This window comes from Coregonus clupeaformis, chromosome 33, assembly GCF_020615455.1.
Source record: "Coregonus clupeaformis isolate EN_2021a chromosome 33, ASM2061545v1, whole genome shotgun sequence".
Taxonomy (NCBI): domain Eukaryota; kingdom Metazoa; phylum Chordata; class Actinopteri; order Salmoniformes; family Salmonidae; genus Coregonus; species Coregonus clupeaformis.
This window is the reverse complement of record NC_059224.1, coordinates 8,580,349-8,603,386: the sequence shown is the minus strand read 5'-3', so window position 1 is coordinate 8,603,386 and position 23,038 is coordinate 8,580,349. Positions and strand designations below refer to the sequence as shown.

At 43.9% G+C, this 23,038-nt stretch overlaps 1 protein-coding gene across 6 annotated transcripts in view; it reads right to left on the bottom strand.

The window, feature by feature from the left end:
- LOC121548591 (dynein axonemal heavy chain 8) overlaps positions 1 to 23,038 on the bottom strand; it is a 50,854-nt gene that overhangs the window by 26,181 nt on the left and 1,635 nt on the right. For 3 of the 6 annotated variants that reach the window (XM_041860071.1, XM_041860077.1, XM_041860076.1), the window contains exons 2-54: positions 21,762 to 21,925; positions 21,378 to 21,512; positions 21,144 to 21,228; positions 20,765 to 20,916; positions 20,391 to 20,580; positions 20,064 to 20,227; positions 19,753 to 19,929; positions 19,522 to 19,635; positions 19,326 to 19,433; positions 19,018 to 19,119; positions 18,784 to 18,930; positions 18,491 to 18,688; positions 18,273 to 18,349; positions 17,786 to 17,885; positions 17,562 to 17,681; positions 17,316 to 17,451; positions 17,032 to 17,219; positions 16,875 to 16,955; positions 16,632 to 16,748; positions 16,403 to 16,522; positions 14,716 to 14,857; positions 14,509 to 14,606; positions 14,309 to 14,415; positions 14,050 to 14,149; positions 13,851 to 13,980; positions 12,416 to 12,588; positions 11,939 to 12,065; positions 11,537 to 11,772; positions 11,324 to 11,428; positions 11,075 to 11,188; positions 9,368 to 9,430; positions 9,041 to 9,141; positions 7,826 to 7,963; positions 7,363 to 7,603; positions 6,974 to 7,173; positions 6,699 to 6,852; positions 6,312 to 6,475; positions 6,130 to 6,232; positions 5,939 to 6,043; positions 5,378 to 5,539; positions 4,975 to 5,199; positions 4,685 to 4,857; positions 4,404 to 4,582; positions 3,430 to 3,617; positions 3,221 to 3,307; positions 3,013 to 3,120; positions 2,779 to 2,913; positions 2,512 to 2,673; positions 2,028 to 2,274; positions 1,340 to 1,581; positions 913 to 1,053; positions 434 to 665; positions 52 to 194 (exon numbers count right to left, since the gene is read on the bottom strand). In XM_041860071.1, coding sequence (XP_041716005.1) covers positions 52 to 194; positions 434 to 665; positions 913 to 1,053; positions 1,340 to 1,581; positions 2,028 to 2,274; positions 2,512 to 2,673; positions 2,779 to 2,913; positions 3,013 to 3,120; positions 3,221 to 3,307; positions 3,430 to 3,617; positions 4,404 to 4,582; positions 4,685 to 4,857; positions 4,975 to 5,199; positions 5,378 to 5,539; positions 5,939 to 6,043; positions 6,130 to 6,232; positions 6,312 to 6,475; positions 6,699 to 6,852; positions 6,974 to 7,173; positions 7,363 to 7,603; positions 7,826 to 7,963; positions 9,041 to 9,141; positions 9,368 to 9,430; positions 11,075 to 11,188; positions 11,324 to 11,428; positions 11,537 to 11,772; positions 11,939 to 12,065; positions 12,416 to 12,588; positions 13,851 to 13,980; positions 14,050 to 14,149; positions 14,309 to 14,415; positions 14,509 to 14,606; positions 14,716 to 14,857; positions 16,403 to 16,522; positions 16,632 to 16,748; positions 16,875 to 16,955; positions 17,032 to 17,219; positions 17,316 to 17,451; positions 17,562 to 17,681; positions 17,786 to 17,885; positions 18,273 to 18,349; positions 18,491 to 18,688; positions 18,784 to 18,930; positions 19,018 to 19,119; positions 19,326 to 19,433; positions 19,522 to 19,635; positions 19,753 to 19,929; positions 20,064 to 20,227; positions 20,391 to 20,580; positions 20,765 to 20,916; positions 21,144 to 21,228; positions 21,378 to 21,512; positions 21,762 to 21,917 — 7,692 coding nt within the window. In that variant the 5' untranslated portion in view covers positions 21,918 to 21,925. The remainder of the gene's footprint in view (positions 1 to 51; positions 195 to 433; positions 666 to 912; positions 1,054 to 1,339; positions 1,582 to 2,027; positions 2,275 to 2,511; positions 2,674 to 2,778; positions 2,914 to 3,012; positions 3,121 to 3,220; positions 3,308 to 3,429; positions 3,618 to 4,403; positions 4,583 to 4,684; positions 4,858 to 4,974; positions 5,200 to 5,377; positions 5,540 to 5,938; positions 6,044 to 6,129; positions 6,233 to 6,311; positions 6,476 to 6,698; positions 6,853 to 6,973; positions 7,174 to 7,362; positions 7,604 to 7,825; positions 7,964 to 9,040; positions 9,142 to 9,367; positions 9,431 to 11,074; positions 11,189 to 11,323; positions 11,429 to 11,536; positions 11,773 to 11,938; positions 12,066 to 12,415; positions 12,589 to 13,850; positions 13,981 to 14,049; positions 14,150 to 14,308; positions 14,416 to 14,508; positions 14,607 to 14,715; positions 14,858 to 16,402; positions 16,523 to 16,631; positions 16,749 to 16,874; positions 16,956 to 17,031; positions 17,220 to 17,315; positions 17,452 to 17,561; positions 17,682 to 17,785; positions 17,886 to 18,272; positions 18,350 to 18,490; positions 18,689 to 18,783; positions 18,931 to 19,017; positions 19,120 to 19,325; positions 19,434 to 19,521; positions 19,636 to 19,752; positions 19,930 to 20,063; positions 20,228 to 20,390; positions 20,581 to 20,764; positions 20,917 to 21,143; positions 21,229 to 21,377; positions 21,513 to 21,761; positions 21,926 to 23,038) is intronic. The other 3 variants (XM_041860072.1, XM_041860073.1, XM_041860075.1) reach the window with 3 other exon arrangements.

Below are 23,038 nucleotides of genomic sequence, written 5' to 3'. Positions count from 1 at the left end.
AGACAACTTAACCCAATTGACCCAACGTGTGTGTGTGTGTGTGTACAGTACCTTACGCTGTTTTGCAATAGTCTCCAAAAGGTAACTGGTTCTGGTGTTGTCCACATTGGGAACCAGTATGGCGGCATAATCTGGCACGTAGTCAGTGGGATAGATGTACTCCACCACATAGTTATTCCAATGGTCCCAGTTACCTGAAACAGAAATGCCTGCATCATATACAGAGCACTGCCCACATATAGTACCGTACAGTGCAGCAACCAAGACCCATAGGGATCCAGGAAAAACAGCCCCAGTGGGCATGGGACAAAACAGTGCAATGATGTCATTATGACTCTTGTGACGTCATGGACAGGTTGTATACGGGTTATAAAACACATTTTGTTAACATATTTTTACGTTTTCTGACCTTCTGGGCTATGAATAAACTTACCGTTCTGGTTGACCATATACTCAAAGATGGTCTCTCCGGGCTGTGTTTTGGGAATGTCCACCTTGCTCTCATGGGCCCTGATGAAGGCCTCCAGCTTTTCCCTGTCCTCCAGCTCCAGTAGGGCTCCCACGCTCCACATCAGGCAGAAGACAAAGAGGCGCTCCAGCTGCATACTGCTGACCAGGCCCCCCGCCTCCTTAGTGGGGATCAGGCCCTCCAGAAGGTTCACTGACTGAACACATACAGTCACAGACATGGGGTCAGTTATCATACATAGTAATATGTATATAAAAAAGGGAAAATTAGAGATTGTTTATCTCAAGAGACTCTTAGGCTATGTTCCAATATCCATACTTGAATAGCACTTAGAATGCATGCCCAATACAAGGCTTCATTTTAAGTGGTATGCTAGTGTGAATATTGGAACAGAGTGATGATTAAATTAAGGTTACAAAATACTGAAGGCATTTAATTCATACCTGCATGATGTAGTTGCACTCCAAAAGCTCCATTTTGGGCTTGAGGCTTTGCTTCAAGTACACGTAGGCATCCTCAAAGACTTTGTCATACAGACTCATGATATTGTCTGCCTCCACTGCACTGCGTTTGTAAGCCCATCCCTACAACATACAGAACATTATACTTAGTCATAACTAGGTCATTATGAGGACTAAGCACATTAGGGGAATCTGAAGATTTTTTTAAAGTTACGCCACCCTGACATCCTCTGTCTGTAACACAAAGCATATTGCCATTTGGCACATATCTGATATTATAATGATATTGAATACAATGGCCAGTTAGAACATTTCACTGGATTATTGAAGAAAGTCTTACACTATCCACACACTGAGTATAATAATAAGGAGCACTTTGATTTGTGTTATTGCATAATAAGCCCTGTACCTGCAGTATTGGCCTCCAGCTGAGAGCCGAGGAGCTCATGAAGACCATGCCCACGCGGGACACGGTGGCCGGGGAGGCGTTGTCCATGTTGTGCACCTCAAACACCAGCTTACAGGCTGGGGACATGACGATCCTATCACCATTGGCCAGGGTCAGGGTCTTGTTGTCATCCAGAACAGAGTTGAGGTTCTCAATCCAGATGGCATCCACAGGGCCATCCAGGACGATCCAAATGTTCTCTCCTACAACAAAAAGTGGTGAGTTTCCCAAAAACGTAATATTTAACATGGTACTTAGTTTGTTCACCCACAGAAGATTGACTATCCAACATAGGGCGGCAGGTAGCTTAGTGGTTAAGAGCGTTGTGCCAGTACCCCAAAGGTCACTGGTTCTAATCCCCGAGCCGATTAGGTGAAAAATCTGCCGATGTGCCCTTGAGCAAGGCACTTAACCCTAATTGCTCCTGTAAGTCGCTCTGGATAAGAGCGTCTGCTAAATGACTAAAATGTAAATGTAATAAATGTTTCTAATTGTTACTCCCTTGGAAGCTCTGTGGCTGGATTGTCGAGAGAAAATCCTTATTCAGAGGTTGAACCATTTGAACACTAATTCATCTAACAATGCTCTCACAGATGGTAACACCATATCAATACTGTATCCCAAGGTGCATTCAGTCGGACAGTTGTACCCTTCTTGGTTTTCAGAGTCTTCCTCCACAGCGTGGAGAAGATGCCGTCAGTCCAGTCGTTAGTGGCGGCGTCCAGACGCCCGAACATCTGGGGGGCCGTGATGGCCTTGGGGTTCATCCTCATCTCCCTGTGGGGCGTTCCACACTCGCTCAAGGCCCGCATCAGGATGTTGATGACAGCGGTCTTCCCAGCTCCACTGGGGCCGAGTGTCATCAGGCCGTGACGCACACGCGACGACTCGTAAAGCTGACACACACAAGAGCAAATGTTTTATTTCACCCTCTTTGGAGGGTAACTTTATTACTATAAACCTTTTTTTAAATCAATCATTCAAACATATATTCACTTTGTGTTCATATATATATATATATATATATATATATATATATATATATATATATATCTCTATCTATCTTTGGTTACACACCAGTGCAATCAGCACTTGTAAAAGTATGTGACTGAGCACAGAAGTAAAAGTGTCACCTGAACAAGTTTGAGGTTCCACGAAGGGTGGTTGACGAGGCCTGCCAGCTCCACCTGGTTGGCCACGGCAACCTGCAGCTCAGCGTAGGTGCTCCCGTCCAGCTGGATCCCTGGGAACAGATCACTGATCAGACTGAGGAAGAGAGGCTCGTCCTCATCCACCTGGCAGGGAGAAGCACCAAAGAGACAAAATATGTTAGCGTGTTAGCATGTAAAAAACATAATAATGAGGATCAATAGTTTTGCTGATGATGTCTCTTTTCATACCAGTTTGGAGAGGTTCATGTCGCGCAGCACTCTCATCACAATGCTGGACTCTGTGTCTTGTGGTCGGGCTCGCTTATTGGCCCCCAGGGTTCTCAACACGGACAGGATGTTCCTCAGACCAAAGTCATAGTGGACCTGATAGGATGTATTGACTGTCAGTCTTAGTGTAGCAGTTCATTTATTCTTGTTCTTTAAAAGGCCAGTACAGACAGGGATGACTGCCTCTGCATTCACCTGCTTTGTCAGTTGCTCCTCGCACAGTTTGTAGAGCACAAAGAACTTCTGGGCCAAGACAACGTTTTCAATGAAACCGCAGCTGGCCAATTTCACCCTCATGATGATCTGGAAAACAATGGGGAACACATTGTTGACCGGCAGCTAAGACACTGTGGGTTACAATCCCAGTGTGGTAGTTAACCTGAGGGAAGGGAACTCAACCCACCTGTCTGTCTGGCACCATCATGGACACAGTTCTGAACTGTACTTTCAGGTTCTCTGGCAGCTCTTGACGCCCAGCATAACCAGGGTTCTATGAAATAACAGGATAACATGAAAACATGTTGGTATTCAAAAGCTTTATACATGCTGCTTGTCAAAGAGCTTGTACTCAGTGACTAATGGCAAAGCTTTGTTGTCTTGCCTCCCACTCACCATGGTGATAAACAGCCCAAATTCTGGGTTCAGACTGACTAAGTCCCCGTCGGTGAAGATGAATTGTGTTTTGCGGTCTTTACGGGATGAGAGAACGATGTAGATCTGCTGTGCAGCTACAGACAGCACAGGCAAGTCAATTCTGTTGAACTCGTCAAAGCAGCCCCAGGAGCCAGACTGGGCAAGACCTGGAAGTAAGCAGAAGACCAACATTAACAACTGACATTAGACCAGGGGTTCCCAAACTTTTTCACTCGGGCCTCCCTTCCAGCATTGGGGAACATCCCGCGCCCCCCCTGTGCACGCACGCGCCACGTCTATTTCTATGGGCACAAGCACTGTTCATGACAAACTGTTCACGCCCCGTTGTTGGTGGAAAGAATTTTGCAGGTTTAAAGCTTATTTCCTGCAATTCTACACATTTTGTCGTGGGGTGCAAAGAAAACTTTGCCGTTTTAAAGCAAATTTTCTTGCAATTCAATACATTTTGCCATGTCTAATTTGTATTAATGTGATTTTAGAGACTAAAAAAGTACAATACCTATGGGCTAGAAAATGTTTTGCTGACATAGGCTAGTTGAGCTGGACATTTCTGGACAAGTTATAAATAGCTCTCAAAAGGTATGCAATGACTAACGTAACAAGAGGAACTGATTATGCACTACACAATTTTAAAATTGCACCTTGTGCGTTCTACTATTACAACTTTCAAGAGTAAGTTTAAAGCCGGACTGAGTTCCTTTAAAAAAACTAAACTGGGGGGACGGGACCCCGCGCCCCACCTGCCGACCCCTCGCACCCCCCCTATGGGGCGTGCCCCACAGTTTGGGAACCACTGCATTAGACAACTGACTACTAACATTAGCATCCCAAAATGATTAGCCTAGCTTGCCCATAGAGAAAAGAGGGCACACTTCTAATTGTTGCCATTGAGTTGACATAATGAAATCAACTCAATTGCATCAATTATTCACCTTTGTAGATTCTGCCAAGTCCTCTGAAATCCATCTGGTCAGAGCAGTTGAAGACCACCACGTATTTCCCCAGACAGCGGCCCATGTCTTTAGTGGTCTCAGTCTTCCCTGTACCGGCTGGCCCGGCTGGGGCGCCGCCCATGCTCATGCCCAGAGCCTGAGATAGTGTGATGTAGCACCTATAAATGGATGGTTTGACATCATGGTTATTGAACATTTCACTAAGGAAAGATCTTCACCACACACACACACACACAGGAACCAGCATCATCTTTTCTTGCCTGTCAGTTAGAGGGGTGATGACCAGACGGTCAGTGCAACCCAGGAATTCGTTTTGGTAAACAAAGTCGACGTCGGTAATGGACACTAAGACATGATCCAAGTCCTCCTTGAAGTAGAACCTGCTCTGCTTCAGCCACTCAAAGTCAGTGGTTGACTTGATGTGCATTTTGACCTGAAAAGGAATAGCAAAACATTTAAATAGTTTTGTGTTTGAACCCAAAACCCAAAATGTAAATGTTCTAAAATGTAACTTAGAGACATAAGAATGTTTTATTTTCCAGCGACTCACTAGGTCATCAAAGATGTCCCTTTGGTGCACGTGGATTGTGACGAGCGTCTCGAACTTGATACGATCAAACTTGGTCAGGTCGTGGGTGGTCTGTGAAATTAGTGTGTTGAGCAGATCCAGGAACTTCTGGTTGGTGGTTGGCATGATCTTCTTGTCGTCTTTGGCGTTGCGCAGCGCCTCCTCCGAGTCCCGTGTCCACAGCATCTGGATGCCAAGCAGGCCCACCTGAGAAAACAAAGATATCAATGATACACTAATTCTAATTACATATATTTTTGACAATTGATCGATCCTATGATTCAACAATTGATCCCGAGTTGACAATTGATCCTACAATTGATCCTAAATGGATATTCTTCATCATTCTGGTTCATATAATGGATTTCTAGGTTGCCCTCTCCACCTGTGCTTGGAACTGGTTGAGGAAGGTGAGGAGCTGAAAGCCTGAGTCGTTGATCTGGAGGTCAGCAGCCTTGATGACAGAGTGTAGAGAGGCCTGTTGCTGCATCTGCAGCTCTCCCAGCCACAGCTCCACAGGCCCCCTCGCCATCACTGGGTGGTCCAGCTGCAAACAGATACATGTGAGCGGTCACTCACACACACAGACACACGCACACAAATACATATGCACGCACGCACACACGCATGTACACACGTACGCACGCACGCACACACACATACACAGAGGGTGGCGAAAGGTTTGGTTCGAATCCCGGAGCCGACAAGGTTAAAAAATCTGTTGATGTGCCCTTGAGCGACGCATTTAACCCTAATTGCTCCAGGGTTTCTGCTGATAATGGCTGGCCCTGGTGTCTCAGGGAGAGTTGGGATGTGCAAAAAACTGATTTCCAATTCACACGTGAAATAGGACAAATATAAGCACCTACCAAATTATTATTAATACACACACACACACGAGATCATAGTGAGTATTGCATTTGATCATAATGATAATGTTGCATACCGGCACTTTCTCTCCTTCTTGTGAAATGACAGCCAAAATCTTGTCATAATCTTTGGCGTGGAATTCCACTTCGTTAACATTGTCAAACACACCAAGGAGATGAGGCTGGAAAAGAGAGTTTCCCTTATCTGAGTCATTGTGCATCTCTTTTTATTTAGACAAATCTCTGCTGTTCTAAGAGCCGCTGCTACCTGAATTGTGTGTGGATCGCTAGCTTGTCCCAGGATTTCCAAGAGGGAGGGATCAGAAACAAAGAAGAACCTGGGGAACTGGAGCCTCTTTTTCTCCAGGTACCTGTTGAGTTCAAGTAACGTAGTCAGATGAAAGAGGTGCCAATGCTTAACAGTTTGAGCTGAACAGTCTTTATCCGTACCCAGTGAGAGACTTCTGGCAGAGCTCCAGCTGCTCCTGCAGGTGAGGCAGCAGCTGACCCATGGTCTCGTCTCCCACGCAGCACTGCACCACGTTGGGGATCTCATGGGCACGCTGCATGATCTTGATCCACGACTTGTCAATGTTCTGGAAGCGCTTGGCTTCCTAAAGGGAGAAAAAATATAATGTCAGAATCAGAAAACTAGAGTATATTGCCATGCAACACGATTGCTGGGAATATTTCTTCATGTTGAAGACATATGTTTGAATATTGGCATTATGTTTTGCTAGACAAGAGCTGAGTTCATACAGTGTGGAGATCCTTTATATGATCAAGATGCATAAATCAAATGTTTTGCTGATCTGCAGATGGGCATTCGTGCAGTACCTGTGGCAGTTGTTTGGCAATGTCACCTCCCACGAACACAGCCTCCAAATACACCCACAGGTTCTGGACGATAAGCCACTGCTCAATAATGTCAGATGAGGTAGACAACTTGAAGACCCAGTTCTGAATGTCTTTCTTGAACGGAGCATTGTATCTATGCAAAGATGTAAGGGCAAGGTAAGAGTCTGGCAGCATTAACATTCTACCAACAACAACACCTGACTTTGATCAAGTGAAGGTCATTATCTGTAGCCAAGTCAGTTAGTTGTTCATACCTGTTGCTCAGCAATGATCCCAGCAGCATCAAACTGTCCTCCATGGTAGCGACTATCTCAGAGGTCTCTGTCCCTTTCAGCATCAGCTCTCCTCGGCCCTTGAAGGTCATGAAGCTCAGAGACTGACTGGACCACACATCCACCACCTGGGCCAGCTTGGCCTCAATGTCCTTCTCCTTGACCGCCGAGATGCAGATATCCTGAGGCACAACAAGACAGGACAGTTAACATGTCAAACAGTGGGGAAGACCACTACAGAAACACTACATCAAAGATTAAATCATGCTTTAAGCCTGTAAAATAAGCAAATATAAGCTAACATAGCTATGCTATCATCATGGATTTCCCTGTAATAAAGATTTAATTTAATTGTGTATTATAACACTAACCTCAATGTCCTCCTTGTATTTCAACAGGTTTGCCTCCATGATGTTCTGCAGGGCGAAAGTGTCTGACTCCACCTCAAACTTTTTGCCCGTCAGGCCGGTGATGCGGTCCCAGTGCCTCTGCTTCATGGCCTTGTTGGCCATCATCTCCAGCAGGGGGCAAGACTCGCTGAAGTCATCGATCCTCTTCTTCAGGTCCAAAAATGCCTGCCAGTCCTTCATGCCTTTGGGCAGCTTCTTACACCTAGTGGTCAAATTATTCATTACATCTCAACAACAGGGTAGTGTTCAGTAGGCACAAAACGAAAAAGAAAGATTCCAAAACAGAGTGAAACAGGGAGGTACTATCTGTCCAATAAAACACGCTCATTTTCATTTTGCTCCCCTAATGATATGACCTAGGAAAGGAAACAGCAAGGTAATTCTGAATCAGCAGAAATATAACACGACAGCAAAAGTACAGTACCTATTCTGGAAGTCCAAAAGCTCTGCGTTGATTGCCTCAATGTCCACCTCTGTCCATAGAATGTCGTAGTATCCACTAATTTTGGCCATCACGGTGTCATAGAGTCCATACAACTTCTGGAGTAGACTCAGCTCTTTTCTATGGTGACAAAATAAATAGTATCATCTTTATCTTGTCATCTAACTACACTGTTGATGAAACAAGAAGTATTGAATATCAGACAGTCATAATTTCAGTGATATGATCGTTCTACAAGTGACAACCAATGATGTATTGTATATAAACCTAGATGACCTATAAGTATATCTGTATATGTGGAGTATATACACTCAGTGTCCAGTTTATTAGGTACACCACCCAGTTCACAAAACATTTTCACTCCTACAGACAGTGAGTCACGTGGCCGTGGTTTGCAGGCAGAGAGCCATCGAGGCATTTAGTTACTGTTCTATTGAACGTTAAAATGGGCAAAACGAGTGACCTAAGCGACGTTGAGAGCGGTATTATCGTCTGTGCCAGGTGCGCCAGTTCTAGTATCTCAGAAACGTCCGGCCTCCTTGGTTTATCACGCACAACAGTGTCTAGGGTTTACTGAGAATGGTGCGACAAACTAAAAACTTCTAGTCAGCGGCAGTCCTGTGGGTGAAAACAGCTTGTTGATGAGAGGTCAAAGGAGAATGGCAAGAATTGTGTAAGCTAACAGGCGGGCCACAAACAGGCAAATAACGGCGCAGTACAATAGTGGTGTGCAGAACGGCATCTCGGAACGCAACTCGTCGGTCCTTGTCACGGATGGCCTATTGCAGCAGACGACCACACCGGGTTCAACTCATATCAGCTAAAAACAAGAAGAAGTGGCTCCAGTGGGCACGAGTTCACCAACACTGGACAATTGAGGAGTGGAAAAACATTGCCTGGTCCTACGAATCCCGGTTCTTGTTGCATCATGCTGATGGCAGAGTCAAGATTTGTCATTAGCAGTACGAGTCAATGACCCCATCCTGTCTGGTATCAATGGTACAGGCTGGTGGCAGTGGTGTAATGGTGTCAGGAATGTTTTCCTACTGGCACATGTTAGTTCCCTTGAAACCAATTGAGCAACGTTTCCATGCCCCAATGAATTCAGGCTGTTCTGTAGGCAAAGGGGGGGTCTGACCCAGTACTAAATGGCCACTGATTGTATGTCTATGGTGAATAACATCCATTACAGTTTACCGTGTTTTTTGCAGAGCCTCATAATCTGTGACTGGTAGGCCAAAGAGCTGCTCTCCTGACGAGTAGGTGATGAATTTCCTCCACAGGTCATCAAATCTGGCCTGAAGATATGAAGAAAAAGAAAAACACCCATGACGCATGTAACACATCTGTGTAGATTAACTGCTGTAAAACCCTTTTGTGTGCGTCTATGCGCATCACATGAAAGACAAGTTTATTTGTTTTGTGTATATTACCTGGAAAACTTGTCTATGTTGAGTATATGTGTGGTGTGGTGTGTGTGGTGTGGTGTGTGTTGTGTCTGTGGTGTGTGTGTGTTAGTGTTACCTGGCATATCTGCAGCCTGGTGCTGGCCTCGTTGGGAACTATCCCAGGCAACATTGGGCCCTCCTACAACAAACAATGACCCCAATAATGACCTACAGTGCATTCGGACATTATTCAGACCCCTTGACTTTTTCCATATTTTGTTACGTTACAGCCTTATTCCAAAGTTGAGTAAATTATTTTTTTCCCTCATCAATTCAATTGATTGGACATGATTTGAAAAGGCACACAATACCCCATAATGACAAAGCAAAAACAGGTTACCTTATTTACATAAGTATTCAGACCCTTGCTATGAGACTTTGAGCTCAGGTGCATCCTGTTTCCATTGATCATCTTTGAGATGTTTCTACAACTTGATTGGAGTCCACCTGTGGTAAATTCAATTGATTGGACATTATTTGAAAAGGCACACACCTGTCTATATAAGGTCCCACAGGTGACAGTGCACGACAGAGCAAAAACCAAGCCATGAGGTCGAAGGAATTGTCCGTAGAGCTCAGAGACAGGATTGTTTCCAAGCACAGATCTGGGGAAGGATACCAAAAAATGTCTGCAGCATTGAAGGTCCCCAAGAACACAGTGGCCTCCATCATTCTTAAACTGAAAAAGTTTGGAACCACCAAGACTCATCCTAGAGCTCGGGGGAGAAGGGCCTTGGTCAGGGAGGTGACCAAGAACCTGATGGTCACTCTGACAGCGCTCCAGAGTTCCTCTGTGGAGATGGGAGAACTTTCCAGAAGGACAACCATCTCTGCAGCACTCAACCAATAAGGCCTTTATGGTAGAGTGGCCACTCCTCAGTAAAAAGGCACATAACAGCCTGCTTGGAGTTTGCCAAAAGGCACCTAAAGGACTCTCGGACCATGAGAAACAAGATTCTCTGGTCTGATGAAACCAAGATTGAACTCTTTGGCCTGAATGCCAAGCGTCACGTCTGGAGGAAACCTGGCACCATCCCTACGGGGAAGCATGGTGGTGGCAGCATCATGCTGTGGGGATGATTTTCAGCGGCAGGGAATGGGAGACTAGTCAGGATCGAGGGAAAGATGAACGGAGCAAAGTACAGAGAGATCCTTGATGAAAACTTGCTCCAGAGCGCTCAGGACCTCAGACTGGGGCGAAGGTTCACCTTCCAACAGGACAACAACCCTAAGGACACAGCCAAGGCAACGCAGGAGTGGCTTCGGGACAAGTCTCTGAATGTCCTTAAGTGGTCCAACCAGAGCCCGGACTTGAACCCGATCGAACATCTCTGGAGAGACCTGAAAATAGCTGTACAGCGATGCTCCCCATCCAACCTGACAGAGCTTGAGAGGATCTGCAGAGAAGAATGGGAGAAACTCCCCAAATACAGGTGTGCCAAGCTTGTAGCATCATACCAAAGAAGACGAGGCTGTAATCGCTGCCAAAGGTGCTTCAACAAAGTACTGAGTAAAGGGTCTGAATACTTATGTAAATGTGATAGTTCCGTTTTTTTTTTGAAGAAATTTGCAAACACTTCTACATCTGTTTTTGCTTTGTCATTATGGGGTATTTGGTGTAGATTGATGAGAGGAAAAAAACAATTTAATCAATTTTAGAATAAGACTAACGTAACAAAATGTGGAAAGAGTCAAGGGGTCTGAATACTTTCCGAATGCACTGTATGTATCTACTGTGTGGTAACTGAAGTAAATAAATACAATGTGTGAATTTCTTCTTTACCAGTTCATACTGGTCTGTAAACATCACAACATCCTTTTGGAAAACAGTGACTGATTCCAACAGGTTCCGTTTGAACTTGGGCTGCACACGAACCAGCTGGTCTTGCACTGATCTCTGGGGTAACAAAATAAACAAAATTGCTATTTTGACTACATAATACCATATGTAATTCGTCAAAATGTACAACTGAGTTGCAAACATTAGTTATTCCACAGGATAAATGTATAGTAGTTAACCATTACAACTGACCGCTTTGGACTGCAGTTTGATGAAGGAGTATCTGAGAGTATCCACCCCCTCCGCTTCCTCTTTGGTCACCTCCACTTCAAATCTATTCAGGATCCCATAGGCTTCCTAGCAGACATAACAGATAGTATGAGAAAAGTACTTCACAAATATGTATCTGTGCAATCTCCTACCATTGCAATCCCACAAATTATAAGCCATAGTTTGAATTTTTACCTCAATGGGTCCCAGGGTCATGTCTATCTTGATCTCGGAGTCTCGTATTTTGGACAGGGCTTCCATGGCGAAACGCACATCCTCCAGGTCTGCGATAGGCCTGGAGAGCTTTTTCAGGTGTTCTCCAGTGAAAGTCATGATCTCCATCATTTTCTTTTTGTACTGCTCATTCAGGTATTTGCACAAGAGCTTCTTCCAGGCCTTTGCCTCGACTGTCAGAGACATCTTCAGCGGAGCTAGGAGAAAGGAAAATGATCACAAAATAAATAGCTAGCCAATTATTTGTGGTTTACTAAGTATCAAAGACTTGTGAAGCATTTACAGTATGTAGGCCTTTTAAAGGGCTTATGAAGGTTTCCTTAAGCGCTCATGAGTTAAAGGCCTAGTTTGTAAACACCATACCTGTTGACAATTCAATGGACCCCAAAATAATGCTAGGCTTGATTTCATCAATCTCCTGTTCGAATGCCACGTAGTGGAGAATTTCAGATTTGATCTGAGTCAGGTAGGGGTTGCTGTCCATGAACTCCTATTCAAAGAAGAGATAAGATTCCACAGGTTAGTGAGAAGGAAAAACAACGCTGTCGATGCACCCAATATGGGCGGCAGGTAGCCTAGCGATTAGAGTGTTGGGCCAGTATCCGAAAGGTTGCTGACCCTGGCAGTGACCCCACTCTCTGAAGGTGTCTCAGGGGGAGTTGGGATATGCAAAAAAAAAACGTTTCCAGTTCACACATGCGTTTAATACAAACTTGTCCATGTGTGACACAGGACAAATATCAGCACCCACCAAATTATTATATTATTACATGTCAACTTAGTTTGTAGTAAACAAGCAAATAGTAACTAAAAAAAGTTTGTGACTTAGCATTGACACACCTTGACCTTAATCTGTCTGTCCTCTGCCCAGACCACCTTAAAGGGATGGAACTGCTTGAGAACATCACTGGCCGGTTTCCTCAGAGAGTTGACTGCTGATGTGAGGAGGAACACCAGCTTACAGATGTCCTTGTGTTCAGCTACGCTCTGATAGAAGTTCTTCAGCTTCCCTGCTGAGAAAACAACTCAAGTTAAATAATCCTTCATGTCGCTATACACCAAGTCACTTGGCTCTGTCATATCCTCACATGGCCTCTCATATCATTGCTACGCAGACGACACACAACTAATCTTCTCCTTTCCCCCTTCTGATAACCAGGTGGCGAATCGCATCTCTGCATGTCTGGCAGACATATCAGTATGGATGACGGATCACCACCTCAAGCTGAACCTTGGCAAGACGGAGCTGCTCTTCCTCCCGGGGAAGGACTGCCCGTTCCATGATCTCGCCATCACGGTTGACAACTCCGTTGTGTCCTCCTCCCAGAGTGCGAAGAGCCTTGGCGTGACCCTGGACAACACCCCTGTCGTTCTCCGCTAACATCAAGGCGGTGACCCGATCCTGTAGGTTCATGCTCTACAACATTCGGAGAGTACGACCCTGCCTTACACAGGAAGCGGCACAGGTCCTAATCCAGGCACTTGTCATCTCCCGTCTGGATAACTGCAACTCGCTGTTGGCTGGGCTCCCTGCCTGTGCCATTAAACCCCTACAACTCATCCAGAATGCCGCAGCCCGTCTGGTGTTCAACCTTCCCAAGTTCTCTCACGTCACCCCGCTCCTCCGCACACTCCACTGGCTTCCAGTTGAAGCTTGCATCTGCTACAAGACCATGGTGCTTGCCTACAGAGCTGTGAGGGGAACGGCACCTCCGTACCTTCAGGCTCTGATCAGTCCCTACACCCAAACGAGGGCATTGCGTTCATCCTCCTCTGGCCTGCTGGCTCCCCTACCTCTGCGGAAGCACAGTTCACGCTCAGCCCAGGCAAAACTGTTCGCTGCTCTGGCACCCCAATGGTAGAACAAGCTCCCTCACAACGCCAGGACAGCGGAGTCACTCACCACCTTCCGGAGACATTTGAAACCCCACCTCTTTAAGGAATACCTGGGATAGGATAAAGTAATCCTTCTACACCCCCCTTACCCCACCAAAAAAAAAACAATTGTAAAGTGGTTATCCCACTGGCTATAAGGTGAATGCACCAATTTGTAAGTCGCTCTGGATAAGAGCGTCTGCTAAATGAAGTAAATGTAAAAATGTAAATCAATACTCATTGTGTTATCAATGTCAACACAATTCAAAGGACTCTGCAAAATACAGTATTCTATTTCCTGGGAAGTTGTATGATTCCTAATTCTAACAGTGAATTTTCACAAGTGGAAAAATGTACAATCTGTGTTTAGTGGTAAGATAAGATGGTGGCTGAGTCTTACTGCCAGACTTGGGCTTGCCTTTGTGGTGGTGCTCCTGTCCCCAACGGGTCACTCTCCGGCTCACCTCCAGCACCAGGTGGACCAGCCGGTTGATGGCCTGCTGGATGTCATCCAAACTGGGTACCATCACCTGGTGCAAAATGTAAGAATGTAATTATATTAAATAAAAATTTTCAAATTGAATCTAAAATGAACTCACCACATTGGGTATGGTCAGGTGGACTTCGGATTTGATAAAAGTCACCAGCTCCTCTGTGCTTGGTTGTGATTGGCTGAAACGTCCCTTTCTTGCTGACAAGCTGAACAGAGAAGTAAGAGACTCTGAATAAAATCTTTACACTCCTTCAAATGACTCAACTGAGAATATTAGCCCAACATTTCGAGCTATACAGCTACAATTAATCTCTTTTAGCTAAACCAAGGGATAATACTGTATATGACAACCCATGCATACTTACGTCGCAACGAAGATTCTTCTTTTCAGTGTGTCCAGAGATAACCTTGTTGCTTTGACCAAGGCGTCAAGTAGCTTGGTGCTGAACCAGGCGTACATCTCTTTGCACTCCTAGGATCAGGATTGTTGTTTAAAGCATTGAAGCGCCCTGTTCTCACAAATGTACAGTATATTTTGGTGGAGTCAGTACAGGAAGATACTTACCTTCTCAAAGTCATCTTCTTTGTCAGATTCTTTGTCATCACTATGATCATCATCAACGGAGGTGTCAACTTCTTCTGAGAATGCCACATTCTTCCGCTCTGGAATACAAAATGAGTTACGTTTAAATTTGATGAGGATGTTTATGTATGAGTATGTTGATGAGATATTAAGAGTTTCCGGTTCTTTACAGGGTTTCTCATGAAATACCTTTAACAACTGGTACTTCCACAGGTTTCTTGACTTCTTTTGACTCGTAAATAGTATTGAATATCTCAATCAGCTCCTTCACTGCCTCTTCAACATGTCTGCTTTTGTGGTCCAACATTTCTGCCCACTCCTTTGACTGGTTCTACAAAACAGAGTCACAGCAATTTCATGGTAAGAATAAGAAATCTAACAACGAGACAGTGCATAGAAGGCGGTCATAGAAACTGATTAAAGCTGTAATTAGCAATTAGGAAATATAAAAACTTTGGACCAGACTATTGTCTAATTTATTCAACATTCATGTTTTTATTATAACAGCAAAGTAACAACTGTTTTTAAAAACCTGTAATAATGTTGAAAGTCCAATAAACTAAAGTACAGTGGCTTGCGAAAGTATTCACCCCCCTTGGCATTTTTCCTATTTTGTTGCCTTACAACCTGGAATTAAAATTGATTTTTTGGGAGTTTGTATCATTTGATATACACAACATGCCTACCACTTTGAAGATGCAGTGGTAGGACGGAGACAGGCGCAGGACACAGAACTGAGTAAATGACAAACTTTACTCGGAAAAGCAACAAATCTACTTTCCAAGCAGGGAAATAAAACAGCAAACAGCAGTATATAACACAAAACAAAGAACAATCACGCACAACACCATGAGGGAACCAGAGGTTTAAATAGGGAAACAAATTAACGTGATGGGAACCAGGTGTGTACAATACAGACAAAACAAATGGAACAAAGAAACGTAGATCGGTGGCAGCTAGAAAGCCGGTGACGACGACCGCTGATAGCCGCCCGCACAAGGAGAGGCATCTGACCAGAGTACCTTCTTCCATATGTTTGGGGAGTCTCCCACATGCCCGTTTGCTTATTTTTTACTTTAAGCAATGGCTTTTTTCTGGCCACTCTTCTGTAAAGCCCCTTCAGGGTTATCTTTGGTCTCTTTGTTGCCTCTCTGATTAACGCCCTCCTTGCCTGGTCCGTAGGTTTTGGTGGGCGGCCCTCTCTTGGCAGGTTTGTTGTGGTGCCATATTAAAAAATGGATTTAAATGGTGCTCCGTGGGATGTTCAAAGTTACTGATATTTTTTATAACCCAATCCTGATCTGTACTTCTCCACAACTTTGTCCCTGACCTGTTTGGAAAGCTACTTAGTCTTTGTGGTGCCGCTTGCTTGGTGGTGCCCCTTGCTTAGTGGTGTTGCAGACTCTGGGGCCTTTCAGAACAGGTGTATATATACTGAGATCATGTGACACTTAGATTGCACACAGGTGGACTTTATTTAACTAATTATGTGACTTCTGAAGGTAATTGGTTGCAACAGATCTTATTTAGGGGCTTCATAGCAAAGGAGGTGACTACATATGCACGCACCACTTTTCTGTTATTTATTTTTTAGATTACGATCCATTTAAATTACAGGTTGTAATGCAACAAAATAGGAAAAACGCCAAAAGGGATGAATACTTTTGCAAGGCAATGTAAACTGTACACTGAGGTCTCCCCACAACATTTACATTTTAGTCATTTACAGGAGCAATTAGGGTTAAGTGCCTTGCTCCAAGGCCACATGGCCAGATTTTCCACCAAGTCGGCTCTGGGATTCGAACCAACGACCTTTCGGTTACTGGCCCAACGCTCTTAAATGCTAGGCTACCTGCCGCCGATTAGATGGGCATACCTCATTGGTGCTGATGAGGCCTTGCAGTGATGAGGGCCTGTCCTCTGGGAGATCGATCAGCACAGTCTCGGAGACGTCTTGAAGGACAGTATCAATGTGCATCTCACAGATGTCTCGCACCTGAAGAGAAACACAAAGTTGAGCACACGACTCATCAACAAGTATTTTCCAATTGAACTACATTTGAACTAAATGCTCCACCATGATTACAGCAGTATTTTCAGTGTACCTTCTTTAGGAGATGGTTAAGTTCAGACATGGCGGTGTCAACATTTTGAAAGAAGTTGTCCAAGATGAGAGATGACCAGTTGAGTAACACCAATCCGTGGCGAAGCACAGACTCAACCTAAAGTAACCACAAACAATAAAACAACCTAAATGAATTTAGGAGGTAATACTAGCTAGTCTCCAAACAGTGACATCTCTCCTTCAAGGGATCATACTGTATTTTAGACCATTTTAACTTTCTTACATTTTTTATCTTGGATGCCATCAGGTTGTAGAAAACGGCAGGTATTTTCTCACAGATGGCCTCGTAGTTGCACAGTAAAGTCTGCAATAATAAATCAGGGCAATATGGTTAATCAGTTAATCTAATGTCTGTGACTCTGCATTGTCTAGGATATTACCTCCAGTCGAAGTTTGTTGGCTTTCATCGACCACTCTGTCTTGACCAGACGCAGAGCCTGATCAGGAACCTCCAGACCCATCTTCAGCATGCACTTTGTCTCTCGCACTATCTCCATGATTTTGGGATCGAAGTTGACGAGTAGTTTTCCTGTGTCCAGGTGGCGGACTAATAAGGTTGCTTGTAAAGCTGTTATCAAATACAGGGAAAGACATGCATATTTTGTGAAATATGAGAAAAAACAATGAATTCAGATCAGATGAGATAAATGGGTAGGCTGCTGACCGTATTGGAGCTGTGAGACCTCCCTCATCCAGGCTCTGTGGTAGAGAAGCTCAAACTCCACAAACACAGCTGCGGTCCGGTTGTACATTCTCACCACCTCCTTTCCCTCTGGACTAGACAGGATCTCTGAGTTTTTCTGTGGAAAAAATTTGAAGTTAGTGTTGTTTCTCAGTAGATGAAATTCTTAGTAGATTTCTGAAACTGTACAAGAAATCTTATAGGTCATGTTGTGAGGTTTGAACCTACCTCAATGTAGTGTATGGGTTCCTGTATGCTCCTGTAGAGCTGTCTAATCCAGAGGACTTTGCCAGCTATAGGGGGCATGTTCCTGGCCAATGGAGGGTCCTCTCTGTGAATCTGGTAGAGCTGCATGGATAAAGAAAACTGTGCTCAAGTCTGATCCATAATGCGTCTGTGCCTATAGGCTACCTGATCATCTTCAGGACTAAGGATTACATTTATAAACATACCTTCTTGACAGACTCCAGCTCTGAGACGTAGTGCTGAAGAATAAGCCCAACTGTGCTTGAGATTTCTGTCTTTAGACAGGGCATATTCAGCTTCTGAAATCTACAGACAATTAAAAAACTATACGTCAAAGTAACATTTCCATCTTTGGTTCTGAAAATGTTAAATATACCAGCATGCTAATTCCATTTGTGAGGTAGACAACTCTGACATGGCTCTACCCAAAGAATGTAAGAGCGGCGCTGCGCCACCTTGTGGACTGGCTGCGCCACTATGTCTTATTTTATTTTTTTGTATACTTTGTTTTCATTTAAGGCTCTAGATTGCAAGGAATGGCGGTTACAGTTATTTTTTTTATTTTTTTTAACTATGTCGAAAGAGGGGCACTGCCCCCCTACGGGCACCCCCCCCCACCGTAATCAGCAGCATCACCTTCTCAAAAAAATTGTTTGAGTGTTGATTTCGTTTTTATATAGTGATGTCGTCTACCTTTGCAGAAAAAACAAGGCATGCTGAGACGAGAGGATTTTGGAGAAACAGGAATTCATGAACATCTGGAGCTGGTTCTAAAGAAATAAAGGATGACAACATCATAGAATTAGGAATTAGAACTCTGACAACATGTTAAACTGTGAGCTTTTCTTTACCTACAAACAAAACAAAACATTTTAGACTCATCTACTCAAACAAAGTTTAATAAAACATGCCTCGAGGTTGCTTATCTGAACCATGAACTCGGCAAAGTCCACCTCAAACTCTGCTTTTCTGGGGGCCAGGATGTCATACTGCTTCTTCTTCATGGTTAAGTAGATGTTTTGGAACTTGGAAGCCAGAGTGTCTATGCCCTCAATGGTGGACTGTCCCAGGACAGAGAAGGTCTTTACTGCTGTGATCATCCGAGTGATCTGAAAACAAGAAATACATTAATCTCAAATGTGTAGCAGCAGGCCTTCCGGTTTTTTTAAGGAAAAGGTTGGCTGCATTTTAATGTGGTACATACCTTCTCCAGTCTCTTGCAGAAACCCTCAAACTTGCCAAAGATGTACATCTCTGATACCTCAAAGGGTTTCTCCCCAGGCCTCTCCAGGGTTTGTTTCTTTGTCTTGTGGAAGCAGGACTGATACTCCCGGAACAAGTAGATACAATCCTATCAACCCCCAAAAATTGTCAAAACTCAAGCCTAGTGTAAATCAGGGGTAGAATTTACCATATTTTTGATGCCATCATCAATCACCTGTATCTTTTTGATGATGTCTTGTGTATCCTGTTCCCAAATTCCGGAGGTGCCGTTGTCAGTAATGTATGCTCTGCATGCTGTAACCATCTGATTTGTGACCTGAGTGACAAATATTACAACAACCAAGCTTTAAATATGTGTTATGTTTTACTCGTCTTTTGAGGCACCAGAAATGTATGACACGCTCCAGTTCAATTCCATGTCCATTCCCATAGCTGATAAAGCCAAGAGGGTAATTTGTTTCATAATTAATAATTCAATTAACTATTTTATTATCTCTGATGGAATACAGAGAAAAAACGTACTTTGATGAAGAGTGAAGTCATTCGTTCAGATGTATTGTAATATTGTGAGACACTGTGGATCATTCGAATGGCATTGATAAGGTTCTGAATGCTCTTGGCCATGGTGACCTGAAATCAAACATGTTCACTTGTGAAATCAAGTAGAATAAAACCTTTCAACCCACAATAATGAAGACTAATTCATCATTTTATTTACCGGGTCACAGTTGTAGAGAGGTTGGCAGACTTTTTCGAGGGTGTACAGGAATTTCACATTATCCTTTGCCTCGTTGGCACAGTCGGTTATTCTGGCATCCAGCTCTCTCCACAACTAAAGTAAATAATAAGTACCAACAACAGGAAAATGTCAAGATTTTGTTGGAGCATGTAATGGTAAATATTTCATTTTCATTGCCACTTCAGGAGGACAGCCAAGTGATGATAGTACCTTTAGAGTCTTGGAGCGGTTGATATTGAGTACATTGACCACGGCCTTGCACTCAGGGCCCTTGACGTGCTCAATGATGGAGTTGAACTTGGCCGACATTCTCTTCCAGTGCTCTAACTCAGTCAAAGGTCCTGAGGCATCAGCTTCTTTCCTCATTTGATCACTCTCTGTAAGGACCTGGTGGTCATAGAAATAGAGTTGAAGAACAGAAGTCTTAAAGTACTACGGAGTGGTGAGAACATCTATCACAGTTGTGCCGTGTTACAGTATGTGTAGGTTCATAGTGCATAGACAGTCATACTGGGGTGTACCTGCTCAATCTGTTTGTACCACATCATCAACGCTTCCTCGAGTTGATGCACCATGTCAACATCTGCTGCTGCTGCCTTTACGTCTTCAAAGGATACCAGCCTGGAGAAATCAATGTTTGAGGCCGTCTTCAGCTGAACAGTGCCTTCAATGCATGCTTGCATTCCTGCAGTACATCATCAAAAATCAATCTGTAGCCTACCTTTAACAAACTGACTAGACTTGTTGCCAGCTCAAAATCACACGAAACACAAGAACGTAATGATGCTGTAGGCCTACTGTGTGTGTATGTGTGGGTGCACGAGTTTGTTTTATTGTAACTATCTCACCATCTAGGAAATGAATATAGCGGGTGATTGTGTCTTTAAAGTTTTGTTTATCCTTCTCTCCATGTTTCGACTGATTCAAGGCACCCCAGTTTTCTGTTGCACAGACAGCTGGCATCATAATCTTTGACAACAGATTCCTGGTGCCTTTCAATAGACCCTCAGTGGCATCCAGCATAGAAAAATAAATCTCCTACAAAAAGAAACGGAATGGAAATTGACCAAGCATTAACAGTTAGAAAATTCATGATTAGAGCATTCTTATGTATTCAATATGAACCTATTATGAGGGTATCATAGATTATATTATCTACAAAATCTTAGTCCTTCAGTTCAGAAGTCTCTACCTTCCGTAGATATTTCATAGAATAGCTCACCTCATGTATGTTTTTTATATTGACAGGAACGTCAATTTTAGTTCGTACAAAGAATGGGCACAATCCAGTCAGACATGTCTCAGACAAATTGGCTAAAAATAGTCTCATTATTATGGCTCCTTTTGCAGTTCCAGGAAAGGTGCGTCCACACTCTGAAAGAAAATAAAATTCAATTGAATTGAACTGAACTTGCGCCATTTAAAAGGTCTGGGTCAGAGTGAAGGGTGACATAAACAGACAATAAAATGTTTCATATCTATTTCACAAAAATCAATGAATTGAGAAACAACAAAACAATAATGTATTGGTGCCACTGTGGCGCTACAGTACGCATTTTATGTAATATGAAGAAATACAGAGGTAATGATCCTTCATTCACCTATTCCTGGGACTTCTGTCTCTTGGTAGACAAATGCGATGGTTTTACTTCCTCCTTTGGCAAAGAAATCATCAAATGGTGCCAACTGTGGAGGGAAACCAGTGTCTACAAGATATCTCAGATCTTTGTTGATATTCAAGCAGGTAAAAGGTTAAAGGATTTGACCAGACAACAACAATTCATAGGGAACCTCAACAGCTTGTTGGGATTCATATTAATGACAGTTCTACTCACAGATGGAGCATCTAAAACAAAGTCTTCTACTGCTTGTAGTTCGAGGGAGAGCCTGTCAGCCAAGATCTCAAAGATGTACTTGTGCCCAGGGGTAAGTAGCTTCTTTCGAGCTTCTCTTGATTCCTTGTACCTGGCCTGAAAGGGCAAAGTGTTAACGTTACTCTTACTGTGGTGGTGTACTGTGCACATCAGGCAAACAGAGGTAGTGTAAGGTGGGACTGTAGCAGCCCACAGTAAAACATATGTATTATCCTATGAAGTGATAGTAGCTACAATTGTGACTCTGTGAGCACATTGGCCTGGGCAGCTGAACCTTCATTGAACAAGTTCTCATCACTTGTTGTTCTCAACTCAAATTCCCCCATGACTATTCATCCAACAGACCTGCTTCTCCTTCATGGTCTCCTGCACAGCCTGGACAGAACTACCAGATCGACGGAACTTGCTGCCCCGCCGGCCTCCAGCCCCTCGATCTGTGGGCACGTTGTCAGCCATGGGACTAGGGTCACCTGTGCTATCTGGGTGACTGGTTCCACTCATCTTTTCATCTGCAAGGATGTGATTCAGGAGTCAGGAAAATATAGTCAATCAACGAAATCAGGATTTTGGCTAGGGGACAGGTCTGTTGCTTTATTTGAATGGATGATAAATGTCAGAAAAGCAGAAATTCCAGATTAATCAGGAAAAATCCCATCCCTGCACTTGGGGATTACCTTTAGATCGTTGGTAATAATAACGTTAATTGACCTAGGGGTCACTGGTAATGTTAGTGTACGTTTAAATTACAGTGCATTCGGAAAGTATTCAGACCCCTTGACTTTCTCCACATTTCGTTACGTTACAGCCTTAATCTAAAATGGATTAAATTGGGTTTTTCCTCATCAATCTACACACAATACCCCATAATGACAAAGCAAAAACAGGTTTTTAGACATTTTTGCAAATTTATAAAATATCACAGTTACATAAGTATTCAGACCCTTTACTCAGTACTTTGTTGAAGCACCTTTGGCAGCGATTACAGCCTTGAGTCTTCTTGGGTATGACGCTACAAGCTTGGCACACCTGTATTTGGGGAGTTTCTCCCATTCTTCTTTGCAGATCCTCTCAAGCTCTGTCAGGTTGGGGAGCGTCGCTGCACAGCTATTTTCAGGTCTCTCCAGATATGTTAGATCAGGTTCAAGTACAGGCTCTGGCTGGGCCACTCAAGGATATTCAGAGACTTGTCCCGAAGCCACTCCTGTGTTGTCTTGGCTGAGTGCTTAGGGTCGTTGTCCTGTTGGAAGGTGAACCTTCGCCCCAGTCTGAGGTCCTGAGCGCTCTGGAGCAGGTTTTCATCAAGGATATGTCTGTACTTTGCTCTGTTCATCTTTCCCTCGATCCTGACTAGTCTCCCAGTCCCTGCCACTGAAAAACATCCCCACAGCATGATGCTGCCACCACCATGCTTCACCGTAGGGATGGTGCCAGGTTTCCTCCAGAAGTGATGCTTGGCATTTAGGCCAAAGAGTTCAATCTTGGTTTCATCAGACCAGAGAATCTTGTTTCTCATGGTCAGAGAGTCTTTAGGTGCCTTGTGGCAAACTCCAAGCGGGCTGTCATGTGCCTTTTACTGAGGAGTGGCTTCCGTCTGGCCACTCTACAATAAAGGCCTGATTGGT